We start from the raw sequence: 23,542 nt of genomic DNA on the forward strand, positions 1-23,542 counted from the left end.
GATAGTGTGAACAGTGAAGACAGTGGGGACATGGGGGACAGGGAGCACAGGGTGATAGCAGATATAGCATGGACAGTGGGGATAGGGGCACAGTGAGGACATCGGTGAAAGTGCAGACAGTGGAGATATTGGGGTCAGCAGAGACAGTGGGGATAAGGGGTCTGGGGATAGAGGGCAGTGGGGACAGCAGCTCTCCCTCTCCTGAAGCTTTTGCCACTTCCACTGCATATGCAGCTCCAGCGCTCTGTGGGCTGCAGGGGAGACCAGGCCGACACAACCTTTCACTAGTGGAAGCTGCCCTTATAGTAACCAAAGAAGGTTTTGTGAACACTTTCTGTCCTTGGGCAAACTTCTTGGTTTTTTTCTCTGAATAAGCCTCAGGCTTAGAAGCACATGTATTTTAGCTGGATGTTCAATTCACAATATCACAACTTTTCATCTCCTCAATCACACCTAATTACTGGTTAGCTTTTATCATGGGGGGAAAAACTTTTCATGGGCTCTTGCCATCTTTCTTCAAAAACACGTGGCCCTTTCTCACCCCTCAGTCTCCCTTTCTTGGTTAGCCCAGACTCTGGTGCCTCTGCACCAGGCTTCCTTCCTCTCTGACCATCCAGATGAAGCTCTTCCTCCAGGTTCTCGCTGTACCCAGTGCTTCTCAAAGTCTCTTGCATCTGCATTCAAACGGTGCAGCCACCTGTGCACATGCTGCCTGCTGCAGGCCTCTGGAGGCTGAGAACCCACCAGAGCTGGAGCTTGAGGGGCCCTAAAGTCACACAGAGCCACCAGTGACCACTTTCCAGGCTCAGTGGGCAATCACTGGGGGCAGGGCCCAGGGGCACATCTGTTCTAGGCTTCCTGTGACATCTTTGGAAAGGCTCTTCCCAGCCAGGATACACAGTGTCTTCCCTCTCTCTTCTCCACAACCAGAGAGGGTGCCTCTGCAGCGCTGTCATACATCTTCCAGCTCTTAGGAGGCCCACACACCCCACTGTCACTAGAAGGAACATGTGGCCAACACCGTCCCTCTGTGTCTGGGGGCAGACAGGGAGCATGGAATCAATTGGTTGCACCAGTGGTGAGAGCTCCACCATCCCCACATCTCTTCCAATACTTGCTATTACTCAGCTTTTTTTTTTTTTTTTTTTTTTTTTTTTTTGCCAGTATCACATAAAAATCTTTTATTATTGTGTTAATTTGCATTTCTTTGATTAATAAAGCAGTTTGGGCATCTTTTCAAATACTCCTTAGCCTTTTGAGTTCCTAGTTCATTAACTGTCCGATGTAACCCTTTACCCATTGTTCTACAGCAGGGGTCCTCAAACTTTTTAAAGTGGGGGCCAGATCACGGTCCCTCAGAGAGCTGGAGGGCTGGACTATATGAACTACTAATTCCTACTGTAACACCTCGGCTGCGCTCACTGCCCAAAAAACCTGGCGGGCCGGATCAGACTCCTCTGCGGGCCGCATGTGGCCCGCGGGCCGTAGTTTGAAGACCCCTGTTCTACAGGGTGCTGTTCAGCTGCTTAACTCTGCCCAGAGGCTCCTAGGAGGGAAAGAATCAGTCCAGGCCCAGAATTATCTCTATCCACAGAAAAAGCTTTCATTGTTCAGAGCTTTGGCCTCCCTGCACACTATTCTTCCTGAATTATATCACCCACAATTGCTTAGCAAAGCAAGTAGTCCTAAGCCAGTGTGAAGAATGTGCAAGACCCAGAAGCTCAATAACCTAGACAGAGGATACATTAGAGAACAATTTTTCTGGTGGGTAGGCTTCTTGGGAGGTAAGAGACCAAATGCCAGAGGTTTGTTTAGCTGAAGGATTATTCTGATAGATACCAAGTTGAGAGTGGAGAGGGTTGAAACAAAGCCCAGTTGCTAAGGACCTGCCTGTCTGTATGGGACTCTGGCCTGTGGGATGAGGTGAACTATGGGAGGATAGTTACGACCCTGCAGAACACAAGCCCACTTCCCTCAGATATTCTAGCACAATGGTTGGCAAACCATGGCTTGCGAGCCACATGCAGCTCTTTGGCCCTGAGTGTCGCTCTTCCACAAAACACCACGTGCAGGCATACACGTACAGTGCGATTGAAACTTCGTGGCCCATGTGCAGAAGTCAGTTTTTGGCCTCGGCGAGTCTATTTTGAAGAAGTGGTGTTAGAACACTTAAGGGGCCAAAGAGCCACATGTGGCTTGTGAGCTGCAGTTTGCCAACCACTGTGCTAGCAGGATTGAAACATCAGAGATGGAGCCACCACACAAAGTAGGCTCAGTAGCCTTTCACATTGAACCCAAAACCATTGCCCACCCTTTGGAAGCAAACATAACATGTGTGAGTCACTGTGTGGGCAGATGTATATGTATAGTATCTGTATATTGAAGGGCATTTTAATATTAATTGCAATATGTGTGTGTGTGCACTTGTGTGTGGGTGAGTGTGTTTATGTGGGTTAACTAATGTACAAATGTTTGTATGAACAGAATTTGGCACAAGTGTGTGCAGCTCTTACAAAACATAAGGCAATGGAAGGTGCCATGCTGTGATAAATAAAGGATATTGGGAGTAAGAAAAGGGGTTAGGGATTCATATTTTGAAATCCTAACCCCCAATGGGATATTAGTTGGTGGGACCTTTGGGGATGATTGGGTCCTGAGAGCAGAGTCCTTGCGATGGGATTAGTGCCTTATAGCAGAGAGCTCTCTCTTTCCACCAAGTAAGGACACAGTGAAAAGATGGTTGTCTATGAACCAGGAAGAGGGTACTCAACAGACACGAAATCTGCCTTCCCAGCCTCCATAAGTGTGAGAAGTAACTGTCTGTTGCTTAAGCCACTCAGTCTCCAGTATTTTGTTACAGCAGCCCAAGACAACTAAGACAAGAACTAAAGGAATTAACATTGTTTCTCCTTTACCCTCCTCTTCTATGAGACCTTCTCAGACATTCAGCACATGTTGACTCCTAAAGTTCTGGAAAATCTCAAAGTTGGAAGGTGCCATCTAATGCTTGAAATCCTCTGCAGCTGCCCCCTCAAGGAACTGTGCTGTTTTGACACTTCTGATCCTGTCTAGGGCGCTTGTAGCCTCTCACTATCAAGTGGCTCTGATCACTGCAAATAGCGTCTTTATATTACTTGAAACCAGCATTCTTGCAACTCCATTCACTGATGCAGCTCTGATCTGATGTGACCCTATGCTAGGATCACAAATCAAGTTTCTCTTCTCTATGCCATCCTCATCATGTCTCTTGAAATGTGACCTCCCCAGAACAAAACACGATTCTCCAGACTGTCAGAGCAGAGTGGCAGGACAGTTGAGAAGTATTTGCCATGTCCAAAATAAGGTAAATAGGAACAGGTATCTAGGAAAATATGAGAATTCCTGAAAATCAAAACTGATAGGCTCCTCAAGAGAACAACAGACAAAGAAGAACAACCAGACAATGAATGGAAAAGAAACTAAAAAAGCTAGGGAGTATTTGAAAAGATGCTCAAACCAAACTAGTAACCAAAGAAATGTAAATTAAAATGACAAAAAAATTACCTTATCCACATTAGACTGGCAAAAAAAAGGTGAGTAAAAGCAAATGTTGGCAGAGAGATGAGAACAGCAGAACTCTTACCACTGGTGAAAGTGTCAAATGATGTCAAGACAGCAGCTTGAACAGCCCAGGTAAATAAGGATACACTTACTACTCTCTGAACAGTAGGTCATTGCCTGGGTACATATCCCAAATACTTTCTCATATGGGTCCATAGGGGACATGTACAAGGATGTATGTCCGTTGTAGCTGTCTGTGATTGCAGGAAGTTGAAAGCATTCTGAGTATCCATCACCAGGAGAATAGTTAGATAAAATGTGGGGGAGAGGGGTCCACATATAGAAGCATTTAGAAGCAATGAACTTCATGTACTCATTGCAACATGAATGGAAATTTAGCAACAAAGTGCTGAGTGGGAAAAAAAAAGACAGAATGAGCTCTATGACATCATATCATTTATGTAAATTTAAAACAACAGCAATACATCCTATATAATAAATGGGTAATATGCAACTCAATTGAATGGTGGAACATCCAGTCACTAATGACTCGCACTGACCACCAGGGTACAGACGCTCAACACAGGAGTTGCCCCCTGGTGGTCAGTGCGCTCCCATTGGGGGAGTGCTGGTCAGCCAGAAGCAGGACTCAGCTTGCAAGCACAACAGCAGTGGTGGGAGCCTCTCCTGCCTCTGTGGCAGCGCTAAGGATGTCTGACTGTGCTAAGGATGTCCGATTGTGCTAAAGATGCCTGAGGCCTCCCAGACTGCAAAGGGTGCAGGCTGGGCTGAGGGACCCCCCAAGTGCACGAATTCGTGCACAGGGCCTCTAGTCCTATCTAATAAAAGAGTAATATACAAATTAACCATCACTCTGCTACACCCACAAGTCAATCAGGAATGAGTATGCAAATTAACCCAACCAAGATGGCTACAGCCACGGAGAGAGCAGGAGGCTTTGGTTGCCTCTGGCAATGGAGGAAGCCAAGCTTTCCACCTGCCCTGGCAAGCCCAGGCCTCCACTCAAGGCTACAAAGTTTCAATTATAGAAGATAAATAAATCCAACAAAAATGGCTGGGGCCACAGGGCGAGTAGGAGGCTTGGCTCCACTCAAGGCTACAAAGTTTCATTTATAGAAGATAAATAAATCCCAGATACCAGGGCCTACGCTTGGGTCGCGGGGGGGCGTGGCTGGCCTGAAAACCACCATAGGACCCTCACTCAGGCCATCCCACGCCCCAAGGGAACCCCTCCATAATCCAGGACACACTTCAGGGCAAACCAGCCAGCCCCCACTCATGCACCAGGCTTCTATACCATCTAATCCTATCTAATAAAAGGATAATATGCAAATTAACCATCACTCCAACACACAAGATGGCTGCCCCCATGTGGACACAAGATGGCCACCACAAGATGGCCAGCAGGGGAGGGCAATTGGGAAGGACCAGGCCTACAAGGGGGACCCACACCTGCAGGGGAGGGCAGTTAGGGGCAAACAGGCTGGCAGAGAAGTTGTTAGGGGTAATCAGGAAGGCAGGCAGGCAAGCAGTTGGGAACCAGCAGTCCTGGTCTGTAAGAGGGATGTCCCAAATTGGAGAGGGTGCAGGCTAGGCTGAGAGACACCTCTCCCCCCCCCCCCCCCCCCCCAATGCACAAATTTGGTGCACCGGGCCTCTGGTACTTTATAAGAAGACATAGAAACAGGAAGAATGTATTCAAAGTTGGCAAGGAATGTAGAGAGACATGGTAAATTAAAAAATAAACAAATGAAAGGGGTCTTATGTGGATTGATGTTGGTGATATGCCAAGAATCAGTGGTGGAGGTATTAGTATATTTCCACTAGTGTGGCCTAAAATGATATTAGTATTTTTAAGTACCTATACAAAGACCACTAGGTTTCTCTTCCTGATATTCCTACCATCCTCACCTAGTATTTAAACAAGTGTTTTTTAGACCTAAATACAGGACTCTACACTTAGTCCTATTTCAGTTGATCTTGGTATATTTGGTCTATTTTTTCAGGCTATTGAGCCCTTTATAGTCATAATTCTGTTATTCAAAATGCTGGTTGTTCTTCCTATCTAAATAGTATGCAGAATTAACGTTCATGTGACATTTGCATTCTCCTTAAAGCTTTTCTCATTCAACTCTTAGTAGGAAAACCCTGTTGACCAGACCCTATACCAGGTACAAGTACATAGATAGGACAAGGGTCTCAAGGACTGGGCGGTTCTAAAAGTTATAATTAAATGCTTTTCTTACTACATGTTAAAATGAAGCACAGTATTTTGCAGACCAGCTGTAAACAGAATTAGTTTTACAGGGACTTAAAGGGATAAATATAGCCAACTCCAAAGAAGAAATCAAAGTGGAATTGGGCAAATAGTGTATATAAGAAATGGCTAAGCTTCCCTCCTGGGAAACAGAGCTTTGAATATGTTGCAAATAAATAAAACGACCTTGCATCAACCATGTCTCATTCTTGAGTAAAGCACCCCAAGTGGTGAACCCCTTGAGTTCAGTAACAAGCAATACCAAATATAAAGAAAGAGCTCCTGTCCTCAAGGAACTCACTGTCTAGAGATATGAAAATCCAAGGCAAAGATATGTGCCAGCATTATTGTTCCAAAGCAAGAGATATGGGAACAGAGTGGGGGAAAAGCAGCCAGTTCTCTCCAGGGATTAGGGAAGTGTCACAGAGGGGTAAAACTTAGGTTTCAAATTGATAGAAAAGGAGTCAGGGAGGGATAGCTGAAAAGAAACTGGCAGGAGGAGTGGTCCTGCAAGGAAGGGAGTGAGCGTGCCTGATTCTGTTTGCTGCCCAATCTCCATTCCAACTTTTCCGAGTCAGTTCTCCATTTTCTCACTGGAAAGCTGCCCCACACACTGTTTTTCCATGTGCTTCTGGAAAAACTAATTCCAACCCCTTCTCCAGAGATAGACATATGTCTCAAGAGCCTTCCTCTGACCACTGTGATTGGGTGAGCAACTGACCCAAGGCAAGCCAATTAGACCCAACCAGAGCTAATCCTGGGATTTTGCTTGAATCCCAATGTAAAAGAAATGCTCTTTCTGCTGGATTTGTTCCTGTGAGGATATACAGTCTGAAGCTGTGGCAGCTATCTTGTCATAATGTGCAAAGAAGCCTACCATAATTGGAGTCAATTTTTTAAAAGGGGGCTAGCTGTGAGATAAAAACAGCTTTCTAATGACATTGCCTGAGTGCTTAGACCCAGCCATGCCTGAAGCTGAGCCATATATATCCCTGGACGTTCAATTATATGAATCAATAAAAGCCTTTTGCTTACATAAATTTGAATTGGCTTTTCTGTTCCTTGCAATTTAGACTCCTGACTGGACCAAAGTGACAGAAGATGAAATCAGACAAATAGGCAAGAGCCAGATGGGAATTTACATTACATCCAATAGGATAGGAGTTGTAGAAACTGAAAAATCCAGAGCAGAAAGTAAAATTACATGATTCACATTAGAGATCACTAAATGGCCAGGATGAGACCAGAGACAGTAAAGCCAGTTCGGAGACTGATGCAATAATCCAAGCAAACAAGTATAGCAGTGCAAGCTAAGAAAACCAAGGAGTCCTTGTTCAGTGTGCTATAAAAATTATCACAGACTGGCAGGTTTAAACAAGATTTATTTCTCACAGTTCTGGAGTATGGAAGTCCAAGATCAGAGTACCTGCATGGTCAGGTTCTTGATGAGGGCCATTTTCCTGGCTTACACATGGCCATCTTTTTGTTACACATGGCCATTTATTCTCACATAGTGGAGAACAGAGAGAGAAGCAAGTTCTCCTGTGCCTCTTCTTATAAGGACAATAATCCCATTCATGAGGGCTCCACCCTCAAGACCTAACTACCTCCCAAAAGTCTCATCACCAAATATTATCACATTGGGGATTAGGCTTTCAACACATAAACTTGGAAGGAACACAAACATTCCATCCATACAGAGAAAATGGGAAGAATTGATCTATGAGAAACTTAAGAGGGATGATCCATTGGATGCAAGAATGGACTAGAATTGAGAGAGATGGGAATAAGGGGAAAAGGAGATTCTGGAGTAATTCTTAGGTTTCTGTTACTGGTGATTTTATGGCCCACAGTGCCCTCCCTGGAGAGAAGCAGGCTTAGAGGGAGGAAAGGGAAGAGAGCGAGGTGGGAAGAAAGGGAAATGATGTTTTCAATTCAGGACATGTTGATTTGAGATGCCTACGAGACATTGAATGAAACGTCCAATACTAATGATTTCATGTGTCTGAGGTTCAGGAGGCAAGTTCATGGCTATGGATATAGACAAAGAGTTAGAAAAGACTTCCCAGAGGAAGTGATAGAACTAAGAACCTAAGAATGACTCCAGTGTTCTTTGTATCCAGGGAGGGCATTGTGGGCCATAAAGTCACCAGTACCAGAAACTTAAGAATGACTTAGAGAGAGCCAAGTGAAGAGAAAGGGGAAGAGAATGTTTCAATAGAAGACACTGCATACCCAAAGATCCTGAGGCCTGGAAAGGCTTAACCTTTGCTCTGCCTGTCTGAACATCATTTGGAAGATAATGAGGAAATGGAAACTCCTTATAAATTCAGCACATACATCTCAGAAGGACATGTGGGTGAGTATCTGCTGTGATTACCCAGGAGCACTAGTAAAAAGAGAACGTGGACAGCGCACACAGAATCAGCCATGGGATTAACAAAAGCCAGAGGTATTTTCTGGTCATCCTTGAGCACCAAGACAGCAGACAGAGCAAAGAATAGCTAAAGCTTTTGCAAGAATGAATTTTCTTTGAAACACCGTAAATGAAAAACAAAACCCTCTTAACCCTCAAAACCCTCTAGTGATAGTTCCTAATGGAATAAAGCATTTTCTCTGAAACTACTCCCAAATTAACAAAACCATAATTAAGATTACTAAGTGACTAGATCACATTTCCATAGAGAAAATATTTACTCAGGCAGGACCTCCTCCATTCAATAGCTCTTTCAATTAGTTTTTTCTAAAGTTTTGGATTTCCACTGACTAATCTGCTGGTATTTAGAAGAATTTGTAAACCAATGCTAAGTAGTTAAAAAGATTAAGTATCTTTGCCAGGAAGCTACGTGGAGACTTTTACAAGACCACACAGAAAGGAAAAAGGTGTCTGGAGTGCCCCCTACACACAACAGGACACTACAGAGTTGGGTCACCTCCCACTGGATATTCCTGACAAGCTGTCCCAGCATCCCAGGATTGTCCCAGGCTTTGGCCAAGTCTAAAAAGCTGCTGGCCCCTGCAGGAGAGAGAGAACATAGGTGGAAGCCTACCTCTGTAGAACCCAGGGCTCCATTTGGACAATTAGAGTTTATAGGGATTACGCAATGCAAGTGAACTGTGTCACTTTGAATGTGATATTGAATCAAACCTGCACCACATGGAGCGCTAAGATCTATTTGGATCTTAGCACTAAGACATGTCCATGTTTCAATTGAGCAAGAGTAGTTTCTGTAAACTATAAAATCAAATTCAGCAGAGGCAATTCTGCCAGAGATAGACTCGGGTCCCGCATGTACACAGCCTCACAGACCACAAGAAACAGACTCAGGATAAAACAAGAAAGGGGGATAATCCATCTCTATAAGAAAAGATGTCCATGTCTTAATTGAGCAAGGGCAGTTTCTGTAAACTATAAAATCTAAAACCCTAAGATATTTTTAATTTAATAAATCTTTTTTAAAAAAAAGGTTTTTATTGATTTTTTACAGAGAGGAAGGAAGAGAGATAGAGAGCTAGAAACATCGATGAGAGAGAAACACTGACCAGCTGCCTCTTGCACACCCCCTGCCAGGGATGTGCCCGCAACCAACGTACATGCCCCTGACCGGAATCGAACCTGGGACCTTTCAGTCCGCAGATCGATGCTCTACCACTGAGCCAAACTGGTTTTGGCTAATAAATCTTTATTGTTCAGATTATTACAATTATTCCCATTTTCCCCCCACCCCCACAGCTCCCCTCCAACAGGTTCCTACCCCACCATCTGCACTTACGTAATTACCCCAACTGTCCTCATCCATAGGTGTATGCTTTTTGTTCAGTCTCTTCCCACACCCCCCACTTGTCCTTTTCCCCCAAGAATTATAAGTCCCCTCCCTTTCTAAGCCCCTAATTCTATTATATTCACCAGGTAATACTGTTCATCAGATTTTTAATTCCCTTGGTTTTTACATTCACTTATTGATAGATACATATTTGTTGTTCATAATTTTTATCTTTACCTTTTTCTTCTTCTTCTTCCGCTTCTTAAAGAATACTTTTCGCCGGAACCGGTTTGGCTCAGTGGTAGAGCGTCAGCCTGAGGACTCAAGGGTCCCGGGTTCGATTCCGGTCAGGGGCATGTACCTTGGTGGCGGGCACATTCCCGGTAGGGGGTGTGCAAGAGGCAGCTGGTCGATGTTTCTCTCTCATTGACGTTTCTAGCTCTCTATCTCTCTCCCTTCCTCCCTGTAAAAAATCAATAAAATATATTTATATATATAAAAAAAAGAATACTTTTCAACATTTCATATCATTCTGGTTTGGTGGTGATGAACTCCTTAAGCTTTTTCTTATCTGTGAAGCTCTTTATCTGACCTTCAATTCTGAATGATAGTTTTGCTGGGTAGAGTAATCCTTGCTATTCATCACTTTGAATATTGTTTGCCAATCACATCTGGCCTGCAGTTTCTGTTGAGAAATCAGCTGACAATCATATGGGTGCTCCCTTGTAGGTAACTAACAGTTTTTCTCTTGCTGCTTTTAATTATGATGTGTCTTGGTGTGGTCCTCTTTGGATTCTTTTTGTTTGTTGTTCTGTGTACTTTCTGGACTTGTAAATCTATTTCTTTCACCAGGTGGAGGAAGATTTCGGTCACTATTTTTTCCAATAGGTTTTCAGAATCTTGCTCTCTCTCTTCTGGCACCCCCATAATTCTGATGTTGATACGCTTGAAGTTGTCCCAAAGTATTCTTACACTATCTTCAACTTTTTGGATTCTTTTTTCGCTTTTCTATCCCAGTTGAGTTGTTTTTTGCTTCTTTGTATTTAAAATCTTTGATGTGGGAGAAAACCAAGATGGCGGCATAGGGTAGACACCCGAATGCAGCCTACCACAACAAATTTGAATTTAGAACTGGAAAACAGGGAGGCATTGCCCTGAAGCGCCGGACGGCTAGCTGAAAGGAGGCTCTGCCGTCTGGGAAGGAGAGAGAAGGCACGCTGAACCTCAGGAACTCTGAAGGTACGGAAAACTGTGTGTGCGAAAAGGCACTGGCTTACTCCTGGCGCGGGGAGAGGAAGGGCCGGACTGAGATTGCTGCTGGATTACTCCCGTGCGCGAAGAGGGCGGGCGGGCTGAGTTCGCTACTGGCTTACTACTGGCACAAGGAGAGGGCAGACAGCTAACTCTTGGCTGGCTTTCTTGTTCGAGAGGAAAATAGAATCAGCCTATTGCTCTGATAGACGGCCCAGACAGGGAGAGGCCAGACTGTCAGGCAGCAGGCAGAGATCTCTCCAAGGTGTGTGAAGCCAGAGGCCATTACTGTGGGACTTGGGGAGGAGCCATAGGGAAAACAAAGTTTGTCTGCGCCAACCCGAGACTCCGCCCCATCTGTGGCTGAGCACAGAAGCTCTCTCAGAGGCTGGCTTTCTCTAAAGAAAAAGAGAAAGCTTTTTCTGTCTGCGCCTTTACCAAAGAGGTGCGCACGCCTGCAACCAATCTTCCGAAACTCTCCGCGAACAGGACTTTTCTAAGACGAGACTGAGAGGGAACCAAAGATTGTCTGCGCCACCCCAAGACCCCACCCTATCCAAGTGGAGTACAGAAGCCCTCCTAGCTGAGACACTGCTGATCCTCACAGCCAATTGGCTTAGAGATCAATGCATCCCATTGATACCAATAATAAGCAAGGCTTAACAACAAGACTGCACACACAGCCCACAAAGGGCTATACCAAGACTGTCCACCGCAGGTAACTGGGAAAGCTGTGCTACTGGGTTCTACCAGGACACCTAGCACACAAAGCTATTCCATCAAATCAGGGAAACAACTAAAATGCAGACAAGAGGAAGGACACAAAGGAAGGAGATGGAGGAAAAGAAAAGATTGGAAATTGAGTTCAAAACTACAGTTATAAGGTTATTCAACAATATCCTAAAAAAAGGCCAATAAAATAAATGAGACCTATGAGGATATGAAAAGGGAACAACTAGAAATGAAGAAAACATTGTCTGAAATAAAAAAAAAAAAAAACACATTATACAAAGTCCTAAAAACAGACTGGAAGATCGCAAGAATCAAGACAAAGATTTAGAACACAAAGAGCCAGAGGACACTCCTTTGCAGAAGTGAGAAGATAAGAGAATCCAGAAAGTTGAAGATAGTGTAAGAAACCTCTGGGACAATTTCAAGCGAACCAACATGAGAATTATGGGGATTCCAGAAGAAGAGAGAGAGGAAGATACTGGAAGAATACTGGAAGAAATAGTGACAGAAAACTTCCCCCACCTGGGGAAAGAAATAGACTTACAAGTCCAGGAAGCCCGCAGAACCCCAAACAAAAGGAATCCAAAGAGGACCACACCAAGACACATCATAATTAAAATGCCAAGAGCAAAAGACAAAGAGAGAATATTAAAAGCAGCAAGAGAAAAGCAGGTAGTTACCTATAAAGGAGCACCCATACGATTGTCAGCTGATTTCTCAACAGAAACCATGCAGGCCAGACAGGAATGGCAAAAAATATTCAAGGTGATGAATAGCAAGAACCTACAGCCAAAAATAATCTACCCAGCAAAGCTATCACTCAGAATCGAAGGACAGATAAAGAGCTTCACTAATAAAAAAAAAAGCTAAAAGAGTTCATCACCGCCAAACCAGAATTATATGAATTGCTGAAGGGGGTTATTTAGGAAGAGGATGAAGATAAAGATAAAAATTATGAACAACAAATACGTAACTATCAACAAGTGAATCTAAAAACCAAGGGAATTAAAAAATCTGATGAACAATATTAACTGGTGAATATAATAGAATCAGAGGTATGGAAGGGGAGTGGACTGATGATTCTCAGGGAAAAGGGGAGAGGGGGTGCGGGAAGAGACTGAACAAAAACTGTGTACCTGTGGATGAGGACAATGGGGGATGGGGAAAGGACAGAGGGTGGGGTGGGAACCTGGTGGAGGGGAGCAATTGAGGGGGGGAAGAGGAACACATTTGTAATAATCTGAACAATAAAGATTTATTTTTAAAAAAAAGAAAAGAAAACACAAACACACAAAATAAATAAATAAATAAATAAATAAATAAATAAATAAATAAAATCTTTGATGTGGTTCTAGCTATCCTCTAGTCTGCTTTTATGTCTCTGTATAATATTTTTTATTTCAGTCAGTGTATGCTTAATTTCTAGTTGATCATTTTTCATATCTTCGAGGGTCTCAGCAAATTTATTGGCCTTTTCTAGGAAATACTTGAAAAACCTTATAACCGTGGTTTTGAACTCAATATCCAGTCATTAACTTTCCTCCATTTCCTTCATTTGTGGCCTGCTTCTTTGTCTTGGCATTTTGGCTGCTTCCCTGAGTTGATGGAAGGTGTGGTAGGTGTGCTAGCAGGGCCCAGTGGCTCAGCTTCCTCAGTTACCTAAGGTGGACACCCGTGGTATGCCTCCTTATGGGCTATGTGTGCAGTCTTGTTGTAGTTAAGCCTAGATTATTGTTAGTATCACTGGGGGGAATTGACCATCAGGTCAACCGGCTGTGAGGATCAGCTGTGTCTCCACTGGGAGAGCTTCTGTACTCAGCTTGGATGGAGCTGAGCAGACAGGGTTGAGCAAACAGCCTTGGTTTCCCATCAGCCCTGCCCTATGATGCCCCTGTGTCGCAGTGCCCTGTGGCAATGGCTGCACGCACCTCTGAGAGAAGGCTGCCCTGAGTTTCACCTGCTTCCGATAGTCGTTTCTCCCCGAATGAGTCTGGGTATTCAAAGACTCATCCAGAACTGGATTTCAGTGCAGTTGGGAGGTTCTGTTTCCCTTGCTGATGAGAAAGCTAGCTGTGTGCTTGCTGCCTGCCCTATCCAAGTGTCACAAGCCAGCCACATATTCAGCCTCCCGCAATTTCCACGTGTGCGGGTCTCTGCACCTGTCCTCCATAGTTCCTCTGGGTCTGTGTCCTTTTATCTTTTCTTCTAGTTGTAGATTTTCCACTCAGCTAGCCATCCAGTGGTTCTGGACGATGTCCGCTCTGTCTCCTAGTTGAAGTTTTGAAATTGTTGTGCGAAATAAAGACCAGAGCAGAAATGAAAGACATAGAGACCAAAAAAACAATACAAAAGATCAATAAACCAAGAGCTGGTACTTTGAAAGGATAAACGAGATTGATGAACCTCTAGCCAGGCTCACCAAAAAGCAAAGAGAGAGAACCCAAATAAACAAAATCAGAAATGAAAGAGGTGAAATAACAACAGACCCCACAGAAATACAAAGGATTGTTACAAAATGTTATGAACAACTCTATTTTAATAAACTAGACAACCTGGAGGAAATGGACACATTCCTAGAAAAATACAACCTTCCAAAACATACAGAGGAAGATTCTAAAAATCTCAATAGGCTGATAACTATGGCAGAAATTGAAGCAGTCATCAAAAAGCTTCCAGTAAACAAAAGCCCTGGGCTAGATGGCTTCACAGGGGAGTTTTACCAAATATTCAAGGAAGAATTAAAACCTATCCTCCTCTGACTACTTCAGAAAATTCAAGAGGAAGGAACACTTCCAAGCTCCTTCTATGAAGCCAGCATCACCCTAATACCAAAACCAGATAAAGACAACTCAATGAAAGAGAATTACAGACCAATATCCCTCATAAACATACATGCCAAAATCCTCAACAAAATTCTAGCAAATCGGATCCAGCAGTACATAAGACAGATCATACACCATGACCAAGTAGTTTTTATCCCAGGGATGCAAGGATGGTACAATATTCACAAATCAATAAATGTGATACATCACATAAACAAATTGAAAGATAAAGATCTCATAGTCATATCAATTGATGCAGAAAAAGCATTTAACAAAATCCAACACCATTTCTTGATAAAACGTCTTAGCAAGGTAGGAATAGAAGGATCATACCTCAACATAATAAAAGCCATATATGACAAACCCACAGCCAACATCATACTCATTGGGCAAAAAGTAAAACCGTTTCTCTTAAGAACAGGAACAAGACAGGTATGCCCACTCTCACCACTCCTGTTTGACATAGTACTGGAAGTACTAGTCATTGCAATCAGACAAGAAGGAGAAATAAAAGGCATCTAAATTGGAAAAGAAGAATTAAAGGTGTTACTATTTGCAGATGACATAATACTGTACATATAAAACCCTAAAGACTCCATCAAAAACGTATTAGGGTAGCACGATACAAAATTAATGCCAATAAATCTATGGCATTTCTATTCACATTACAGAAAGAGAGACAAAAACAGCAATCCCATTTACCATCACACACAAAAAATTAACATACCTGGGAATAAACTTAACTAAGAAGGTAAAAGATCTATATGCAGAAAACTACACAACACTGAAAAAATAGATAGGGAAAGATGGAAGAACATACCATGTTCATGGTTTGGTAAAATCAACATCATCAAAATGTCCATACTACCCAAAGCAATCTAAAAATTCAATGCACTCCCCATTAAAATACCAATGGCATATTTCACAGAGCCAGAAAAAACGTTCCAAAAATTCATCTGAAATTTAAAAAAGGCCCCAAATAGCTACAGCAACCTCGAGAAAGAACAAAGTAGGAGTGTTCTCAATACCAGATATCAAGCTATATTACAAAGCCACTGTTCTCAAAACTGCCTGGTATTAGCACAAGAACAGGCATATAGATCAATGGAATAGAATAGAGAGCCCAGAAATCAATCCAAATCCCTATGCTCAATTAACATTTGACAAAGGAGGGATGAACATACAATGGAGTCAAGACAGTCTCTTCAATAAATGATGTAGGAAAAATTGGACAGATACATGCAAAAAAATGTAACTAGAACACCAACTTAAACCATACACAAAAATTAACTCAAAATTGATCGAGGACTTAAACATAAGTGAAACCATAAAAATACTAGAGGAATCTTTAGAAAGAAAAATCTCTGACATATGCCTAAAGAACTTCACTGATACTGCTCCCAGGGCAAAAGTGAAAATAAACAAATGAGACTACATCAAAATAAAAAGCTTTTGCACAGCAATGGTAACTATCAATAAAACAAGAAAGCCCACTGCATGTGAAAACATATTTGCAAATGATATCAACAATAAGGGTTTAATCTCCAACATTTATAGGGAACTCATGCAGCTTAATAAAAAGAAGATAAACAACCCAATCTAAAAATGGGCAACTGATCTAAATAGACACTTTTCCAAAGGAGACAAAGGAAGGCCAAGAGACATGAAAACTTCCTCAAAGTCTCTAATCTTCAGAAAAATGCAAATCAAAACAACAATGCTGTACCATCTCACACCTGTCAGAATGGCTATTATCCACAAGTCAACAAATGACAAGTGCTAGCGAAGATGCGGAGAAAGAGGAACCCTCGTGCGCTGCTGGTGGGAATGCAGACTGGTGCAGCTACTGTGGAGAACAATATGGAGTTTCCTCAAAAAAACTAAAAATGGAACTCCCATTTGACCCAGTGATCCCACTTCTAGGAATATATCCCAAAAAACTAAAAACATCAATCAGAAAGTATATATGCACCCCTATGTTCATAGCAGCACAATTCACCATAGCTAAGATTTGGAAACAGACTAAGTGCCCGTCAGGTGAATCAATTAAAAAACTGTGGTACAGAGGATCCAAGATGGCTGCTCGGGTAGACACCTAACGGCAGCAGCACACAACAATTTCAATGGAATACAACTAAAATGTAGAGTGGACATCGCCCAGAGCTACAGGTAGTCGACTGACTGAAAATTCTACAACAAGAGGGAAAGAGAAAACCAGAAGGAAAATCAGAGGAGCTGAAAAAAAGCCTAAGGTACGGAGACATGCTGCGCGCTCCCACACATGCGCGCGCAGAGAGGTCGCAGCCGGAGAGGAGGAGAGGGCTGGGTGCTGCCTGGCGTTCCCTAGCAGGAAGGAAATAAAACCCCCAGCCTGGGCTGAACCCCCGAACCGGCAGCGCTGAGCCCCAGTTATGGGCCAGACCCTGGGGACCCAGGCTCTGGCAGGGGGAGATGGGGCTGTGAGGTGGAATCCCAGGGGAGCAGCGAAAAGCAGGGCCCCTGGAGTCGCGTGCACATTGCGCGCAGAGGACGAAATGTTGACTCTGATGCTGGATTAACCTAGCGGGAAGAAACAAAGCCTCTGGAGGCACTGAGCCTCAGTCCGGAATGCTCTGAACCCCAGTTCTGGGCCAATCCCTGGGGACCCAGGCTCAAGCAGAGGGAGACAGGGCTCTGAGGTGGAGTCCTGGGAGAGCGGCGAAAGGCCGAGCCCCGGAGTCGCGCACATTGCTTGCAAGGGAAGGAATGTTGACTGATGCGGGATTGCCCTGGAGGGAAGGAAACAGGAGCCCCGGCTGTGTTGGGCCCCAGTTTCGACTGCTCTGAACCGCGGTCCTGGACCAGACCCTGGGGACCCAGGCTCGGGCAGGGGGAGACGGGGCTGTGAGGCGGAATCCCAGGGGAGTGGCGAAAAGCGGAGCCCCCATAGTTGCGTGCACTGCGCGCAGAGGACAGTCTGTTGACTCTGATCCTAGACTCCCCTAGCAGGAAGGAGAAAAAAAAGCTCCAGACTGGAGGAATATGACAGGGAGCAGGAGCCCCTGCCAGACACTGGCCAGCCGGGCGCCGGCAGGGAGCCGGGCGACGGGGCACCAGAAGGGGGGGTGCACCTGAGCCTTTGACCTCTGAGCGCGGGCAACGGAGCCAAGGCCGGGGGCTGCTTCCTGGGCGGCGCCGACCCTGGCAACAGGCTGGAGCAGCGCAGGAGCCCACGGAGAACAAAGGGGTGCCACAGGCCAACCTGCTGAGCTCCCAGGACAAGGAGGAAGAAACCAAAGAAGTTCTCAATGTGAAGAAATCAAGTGAGAGCAAAAGATAGTAAAATTACTTAAAGAATACAAAGAAGATCTTGAAAAATCAAAGACTAAGTCAGAACTCAACTCACCAGCCAACATTGCAACATATATGCGTTTAAAAAAAAAAAAAAAAAAAAAAGGGCAGAAGGTTGGAACAGCGGCAGCCAGGCCTAGAGTGCCCAGGCACAAGGCAGTGGCAACTGGGCCCAGAGCAGCAACGGCCAGGCCCCAGAGCAGCAGCATCCAGAACCAGAGCAACAACAGCCAGCACTGGAGCAGCCAGACCTGGGGCAGTGGCAGCCAGGCCTGAGGCAGAGGCGGCCAAGCCCAGGGTGGCCAGTCCAGGAACACCCAGACACGGAGTGGCTGGGCCCGGAGAAGCCGGGCCCAGAGCAGCCAGGTTGGGAGCAGCCAGGCCCAGAACAACAGTAGCCAAGCTCGGAGCATCCAGGCTGGGAGCGTCCAGACTCGGAGTGGCCGGGCCCGGGGTAGCCGGGCCCAGAGCAGCCGGGTCGGGTGCGGTCAGGCCCGGAGCAGCAGCTGCCAGGCTGGGAGCGCCCAGGCCCGGAGCAGCAGCTGCCAGGCTGGGAGCGGCCAGGCCCGGAGCAGCCGGGTCGGGTGCGGCCAGGTCCGGAGCAGCAGCTGCCAGGCTGGGAGCGCCCAGGCCCGGAGCAGCAGCTGCCAGGCTGGGAGCGCCCAGGCCTGGAGCAGCCGGGTCCGTTGCGGCCAGGCCCGGAGCAGCAGCTGCCAGGCTGGGAACGGCCAGGCCCGGAGCAGCCGGGTCTTGTGCGGCCAGGCCCGGAGCAGCAGCTGCCAGGCTGGGAGCGGCCAGGCCCGGAGCAATGGCTGCCAGGCTGGGAGCGGCCAGGCCCGGAGCGGCCAGGCCTGGAGCAGCCGGGTCGGGTGCGGCCAGGCCCGGAGCAGCAGCAGCCAAGTCCAGAGCAACTAGGTCGGGAGCGGCAGTGACCAGACCCGGAGCAGCAACGGCCAGGTTCTGGAACGAACCAGAGCAACAGAGGCCAGGCCCGGAGCAGCCAGGCCCGGAATAGCTTGCTCCTCGGCTGCCTCTCAGACATGGCTGGAAACTTTTGTGGGAACTTGAGGGTCTGCTGAATCAAGTGATGAATGTGTGGAGTTAGTATAGGCTAGGGTGTTGATCTGTGAGTGCCTTGGGTGGGTCCTGGATGAGGCTGGTTGACTATTTGGAAATGTCTTTTGTGTGAAATGTATCATTGGGCATGTGGAGGTATTATTGATATGAGAAAATGCTAAGTAACTGATTTACTATCTGAAAAGGGATTTACTATTGGGGAAAGGGAGGGAGGAAGAGACTGAACATAAACTGCACCTATGGATGAGGACAATGGGGGATGGGGAGGGGGCGGAGGGTGGGGTGGGAACCTGGTGGAGGGGGGAAGAAATGAGGAACCTTTGTAATAATATGAACAATAAAGTTTGAAAAAAATAAATAAATAAATAAAATAAAATAAAAAAATAAAAAACTGTGGTACATCTACACAATGGAATACTACCGGTATGCTGCGTTAAAAAAGGATCTCTTACAATTTGCAACAACATGGATGGAGATGGAGAACATTATGCTAAGTGAAATAAGCCAGGCAGAGAAAGATAAACATCACATGATCTCACTCATTTGTGGAATATAATGAACAACATAAACTGATGAAAACAAAAATAGATCCAGAGACAGAGAAACATCAATGAGAACGTCAAACCTCAGGGAAGAAATTGTGAGGTAATCAGAAACCCAAGAATGCCTGATAACGTCTTTCTAGCAATGCTAGCAATCATCAGCTGTACAGTAATATTACCTGGGGCAAATGGGGAAGTATTTTGTACTTATGCTCCTGAACCTTCATGGGTAAGACCCTTACATGGGCTGATCCCCTGCCTAATGTAGTTACCAATAATACCAAATACCTTGGTCATCCAGGAGGACCATGGGTGAGGCATGAAAGCTTCTCTTCTGTATGACACAAAATCAAAACACTGCCCCTTTGTGTGTAAAATTAAGAGAGATGTTTCTGGCTTGTGTGGAAACCAAAGAAAGGGTGTCACTATTTGCCTCTGGAGAGGTGCAGAAATTGTAACTAGGACCTGGTCTATAGAAAAAGAAATGGACTGCCAGTTTGAAATGGAATTGCCATGGCCTAGAGCAAAGAATATCCTTACATGATATTATTCTACAATGTCATTAAAATTTTTCCCAGATTTGTGTTACCTCAATTACTTATAATAGTATCTTGCACCCTTGGGGATTTATAAAAAATCATCTTTTTGGTGCTTGGAGACAAAGGTAACACATCTCTTGATATTTTAGAATTACAATAGCATAATATACAATTATCCCAAGCAAACTAATTCTTTGAATGTCTGGCAGCAATTTAAAAAGGACATGAAAAGATTTAATCCCTTTCATTGTGTAAAGGGCCCCCTGGAAGGCACCTGAGCATTATATATTGGTCCCTCTTGCCCCTTTGGCTAAGAGGGAACCTCTTCCCACAATCCAATTGCCTACAGCTATTGCCTGAGCTTTCTATTCATGTCAAAGTTGAAGCCTCGTGATGACTGGTATCTTGGATGTGTCTCTAGCCCAGTGGGGCAAGCTGGGCCCTCCTTGAAGAAAAAGCCGCGTTTCCCAAGATACTATCAGTGCTGGGGCCCCACCAGCAGGCAAGGGAATCCCAAGGCAGGTGCTGGGCGTGGAGACCATGGGGACATAGGCTACAAAGGAGACAGAACTGAACCTCACATCACCCTGTTTGGCCCCAGAGGATGGCTGGTTAGCCAGAGACAGGTAAGATTCCTCAGGGAAGGAACAACCTAAGATAGGCACAGTTGCAGAGGGGTCCGCAGGAGAGAACTTGGGGGTCAACAGAGGTGGGGCACAGTCCCTCACCCCCCAACTTTGCAGGGGCCTGAGCCCTCACCCCTCCTGAGGGAGGTCTCCTGCCCCATGGCTGCTTAACTTCCCATGCCCAGCTCAAATCGGAACCCAGGTAACAAAGAGTTGGCCAACAGCAGCTGCCCTCTCACTACAACAAGACTTGATTGAGTTGTCTTGTACCCATGGTGTGAGGAAGTGGGTTTTTGATATCTAAATCCAGCCTACCACCAGGAATGCTCAGGGCCTACTCAAGAAGGCAAATAATCCTTTCCACTAATATTTACAGAGTAAAATAAGAGTGTTCTTGGAGTACTAAATTTGACAGTAAAATAGTAGTCAAATTTTCAGGCTAACTTAAATTGGCTAATTGAAATAAGGAAATATTCTAGAAAAATTCATTGTACTGTTTCTAAATTGTTAACTAAAATTTTTATTGGTAGTTCATTTCATGGTAAAATTGCATAACGTATAATGTACCTAAAGCAGTCATATTATAGTGCAAAAAAATGAAATTTAAAAGCTATCAAGACTACATTATAAAATTTTCAAAAGCCTCCTAATATTTAAATCAAAAAAGGAGGAAAGTAGAAGAATATTATATAAGAAAAAATATTTTGTAAGTAAATTATATTTAGAAAATTTGTACTTCAGAAAATTATTTGTAATGCTAACAGCAAGACACCCATGAAAAACACACATGGTGTCAAAACAAGCCAGAGGAAAATCATTTGGGTAAAAAATGAAAAAGGATCCCAAGTCAAATTTATAGAAAATATTCCTTTATTAACTTTTGGTAGAGAATATGTTTATATATTTTCAGAAAACAATTCCGAGACCATATGGATTTCTGCAACGGAGAGGAATTGACAGGACTACTCCAGCCATGAAGACAGAAGAGAAGCAGTCCAGAGATGGAAGATGCTGATGTCGCCTTGCTATAATAGCAGTCAGCAGCTGTGCATCACTGCAGATTGCCCAGGACCAAACCAGGGAGGGTGAGACCTGCATTACCACCATTTGTCTACCATCCAGAACTGAAATATCATTGCTGACATGTACACATAAGGAACTGCTTGACATTGATATTGGGTCTCAAAAGAACTATTGCTCCAGAAAGAAACTCACTAGAGACTGATTCATTTGCCTTTCAGCATAACCATTATTGCTTTTCTCATTTTCGGTTCTTGTAAGTGTATTTCTAGTAGCACATGATCTCACTCATCTAGGGGAAATGATGAACACCATAGACTAATGAACAAGAACAGACCCAGAGACAAGGAGAAATGGATCACACTGTTGGACTTCAGAGGGAGGGTAGGTGAGGGTGGGGCTATAGGGGAGAGATCAACCAAAAGACGTGTGCATCCATATGAGTCTAACCAGTGGTCAAGGACAACAGGGGGCTGGGGGCTAGCATGGGGAGGGGTTTGGGATGGGAATAGAGGAATGAGGACAAATATGTGATACCTTAAACAATAAAGAAATTTAAAAAAAAGAAAGGTTGAAGAATTGGATAAATATAGGGAGGAGTTCAGTTCAGTATAGAGAAAGTGGAGGATGAGTGGATAAGCATAAAGAGAAAGCAGAAAAAAAAGAAAAATTTAAATAGGATAAAATTTAAAAAAATAGAATGAAAAAATAATGCAAAAAGAAATGAAAAGTAAACTAAAAAAGGAACATTAAGAAAAACGAAAACAAAATAATAATAATAAAAATATGAAAAAGTGAATTGTCATTTGTTTCTGCAGAGTTTTAATGCCCCATGGGGCTGGTTTAAGATCCCACTCTTCTGTACTGTTTTCCACTTCAGTTTCACTTTAGTTTGTTGAAGTTCCAAGTAATACATCACTCCTCTGTTTGGGTCTATCTCCACAGCCTTGACTGCCAGCTGGCAGGACCAATCTTCCCACTTAGCCTGTTTGTCCACTTTCAATCTTAATCTCTCAAGTGGCTGTTTCTGACAGGGCCATAGTTAGGGAGGTTGCCGGGACTGAATGTCCTCTCTTCAGGGATTATTCAAATTTGTTTTTTATCCTTTGTAACACTGAGGGTGTAGGCTGGCTGTAGCTGTATTGGTTGCCTGGAGACTGCAGGAAAGGGCTATCTCTTTAGAAAAAAAAAATGGCTGCGTAGGTCCAGCATGTCAGGTATGTCTCAGTGCCAGACTCTTGGCCACCTCTCCCTGACCTGGTCCTCTCCTCAGACTCCAAAAGTTCGCACCTCCACCTGTACCTCAGCCATGAGTGAGTGTATTTAAAAGGTCCTGTGAACTGGATTTAGCAAATAAAAGCAAAGACCAAAAAGCAGGGAAAGTGCTGTGCCACTGAGAGCCTCTCCCCCTGGCACAGCGCAGCTTGGGCAGTTATTCAGGCTGCCTCCTTTGGGCTCAGCCTCTTGTGGCTTTGGGCTTTCATCTAGAATCTCCTGCCACCAGCAGCCCTGTGGACTTCCTTTCCAGTCAGATGTTATGCCTGTCCCAAGGGACACAGCCTTGGTGCTGTGCAACTTCCTTCCAACCCCTTGGAAGTCTCACACCTCTCTCCAGCCCAGATCCCTTATTTTACCATTCTCCAGGCATCCTCTTCCCTTCCTATCTGCAAATTGTCTCACCAGCTGTGTCTACTTCACCAATTCGGTATGCATGTTATTCAATTTAGGTGCTCCTTCTATCTACTCTGGGACAAGGCTTGGGACAAGTCTGCCTATTCTGCTGCCATTTTGTCTCCTTTCAAAAAAATTTTTTGGACTTTTTTAGCTACAAATTTTCATACAGTGAAAGCACAAATTTTAAGTGTATCATTTGCTAAGTTTTGACAAATGCATATACCTATCAAATCCAAATGCCTGTCAGATATAGAATGGTTCCATCATCTTGTACCATTTCCAAGTCATCCATAGCAACCTGTTATACTTTTTTCACCATTAATTAGTTTTGCTTGTTTTGGAACTTA

At 44.5% G+C, this 23,542-nt stretch overlaps 2 protein-coding genes across 16 annotated transcripts in view; one reads left to right on the plus strand and one right to left on the minus strand.

The window, feature by feature from the left end:
- ADPGK (ADP dependent glucokinase) overlaps positions 1-23,542 on the plus strand; it is a 128,914-nt gene that overhangs the window by 65,966 nt on the left and 39,406 nt on the right. The window contains exon 8 of one of the 8 annotated variants that reach the window (XM_084897846.1): positions 1,511-3,953. The exons of 5 other annotated variants lie outside the window; for them this stretch is intronic. In XM_084897846.1, coding sequence (XP_084753972.1) covers positions 1,511-1,699 — 189 coding nt within the window. In that variant the 3' untranslated portion in view covers positions 1,700-3,953. Of the gene's footprint in view, positions 1-1,510; positions 3,954-7,941; positions 7,978-21,411; positions 22,215-23,542 lie in introns of those variants that run through there. 2 more of the 8 variants (XM_084897852.1, XM_084897844.1) reach the window with 2 other exon arrangements.
- BBS4 (Bardet-Biedl syndrome 4) overlaps positions 1-23,542 on the minus strand; it is a 164,466-nt gene that overhangs the window by 30,890 nt on the left and 110,034 nt on the right. The gene's annotated exons all lie outside the window — the stretch shown is intronic.

Source organism: Pipistrellus hanaki (genome assembly GCF_964339955.1).
Source record: "Pipistrellus hanaki genome assembly, chromosome: 1".
In the NCBI taxonomy this organism is placed as follows: Eukaryota; Metazoa; Chordata; class Mammalia; order Chiroptera; family Vespertilionidae; genus Pipistrellus; species Pipistrellus hanaki.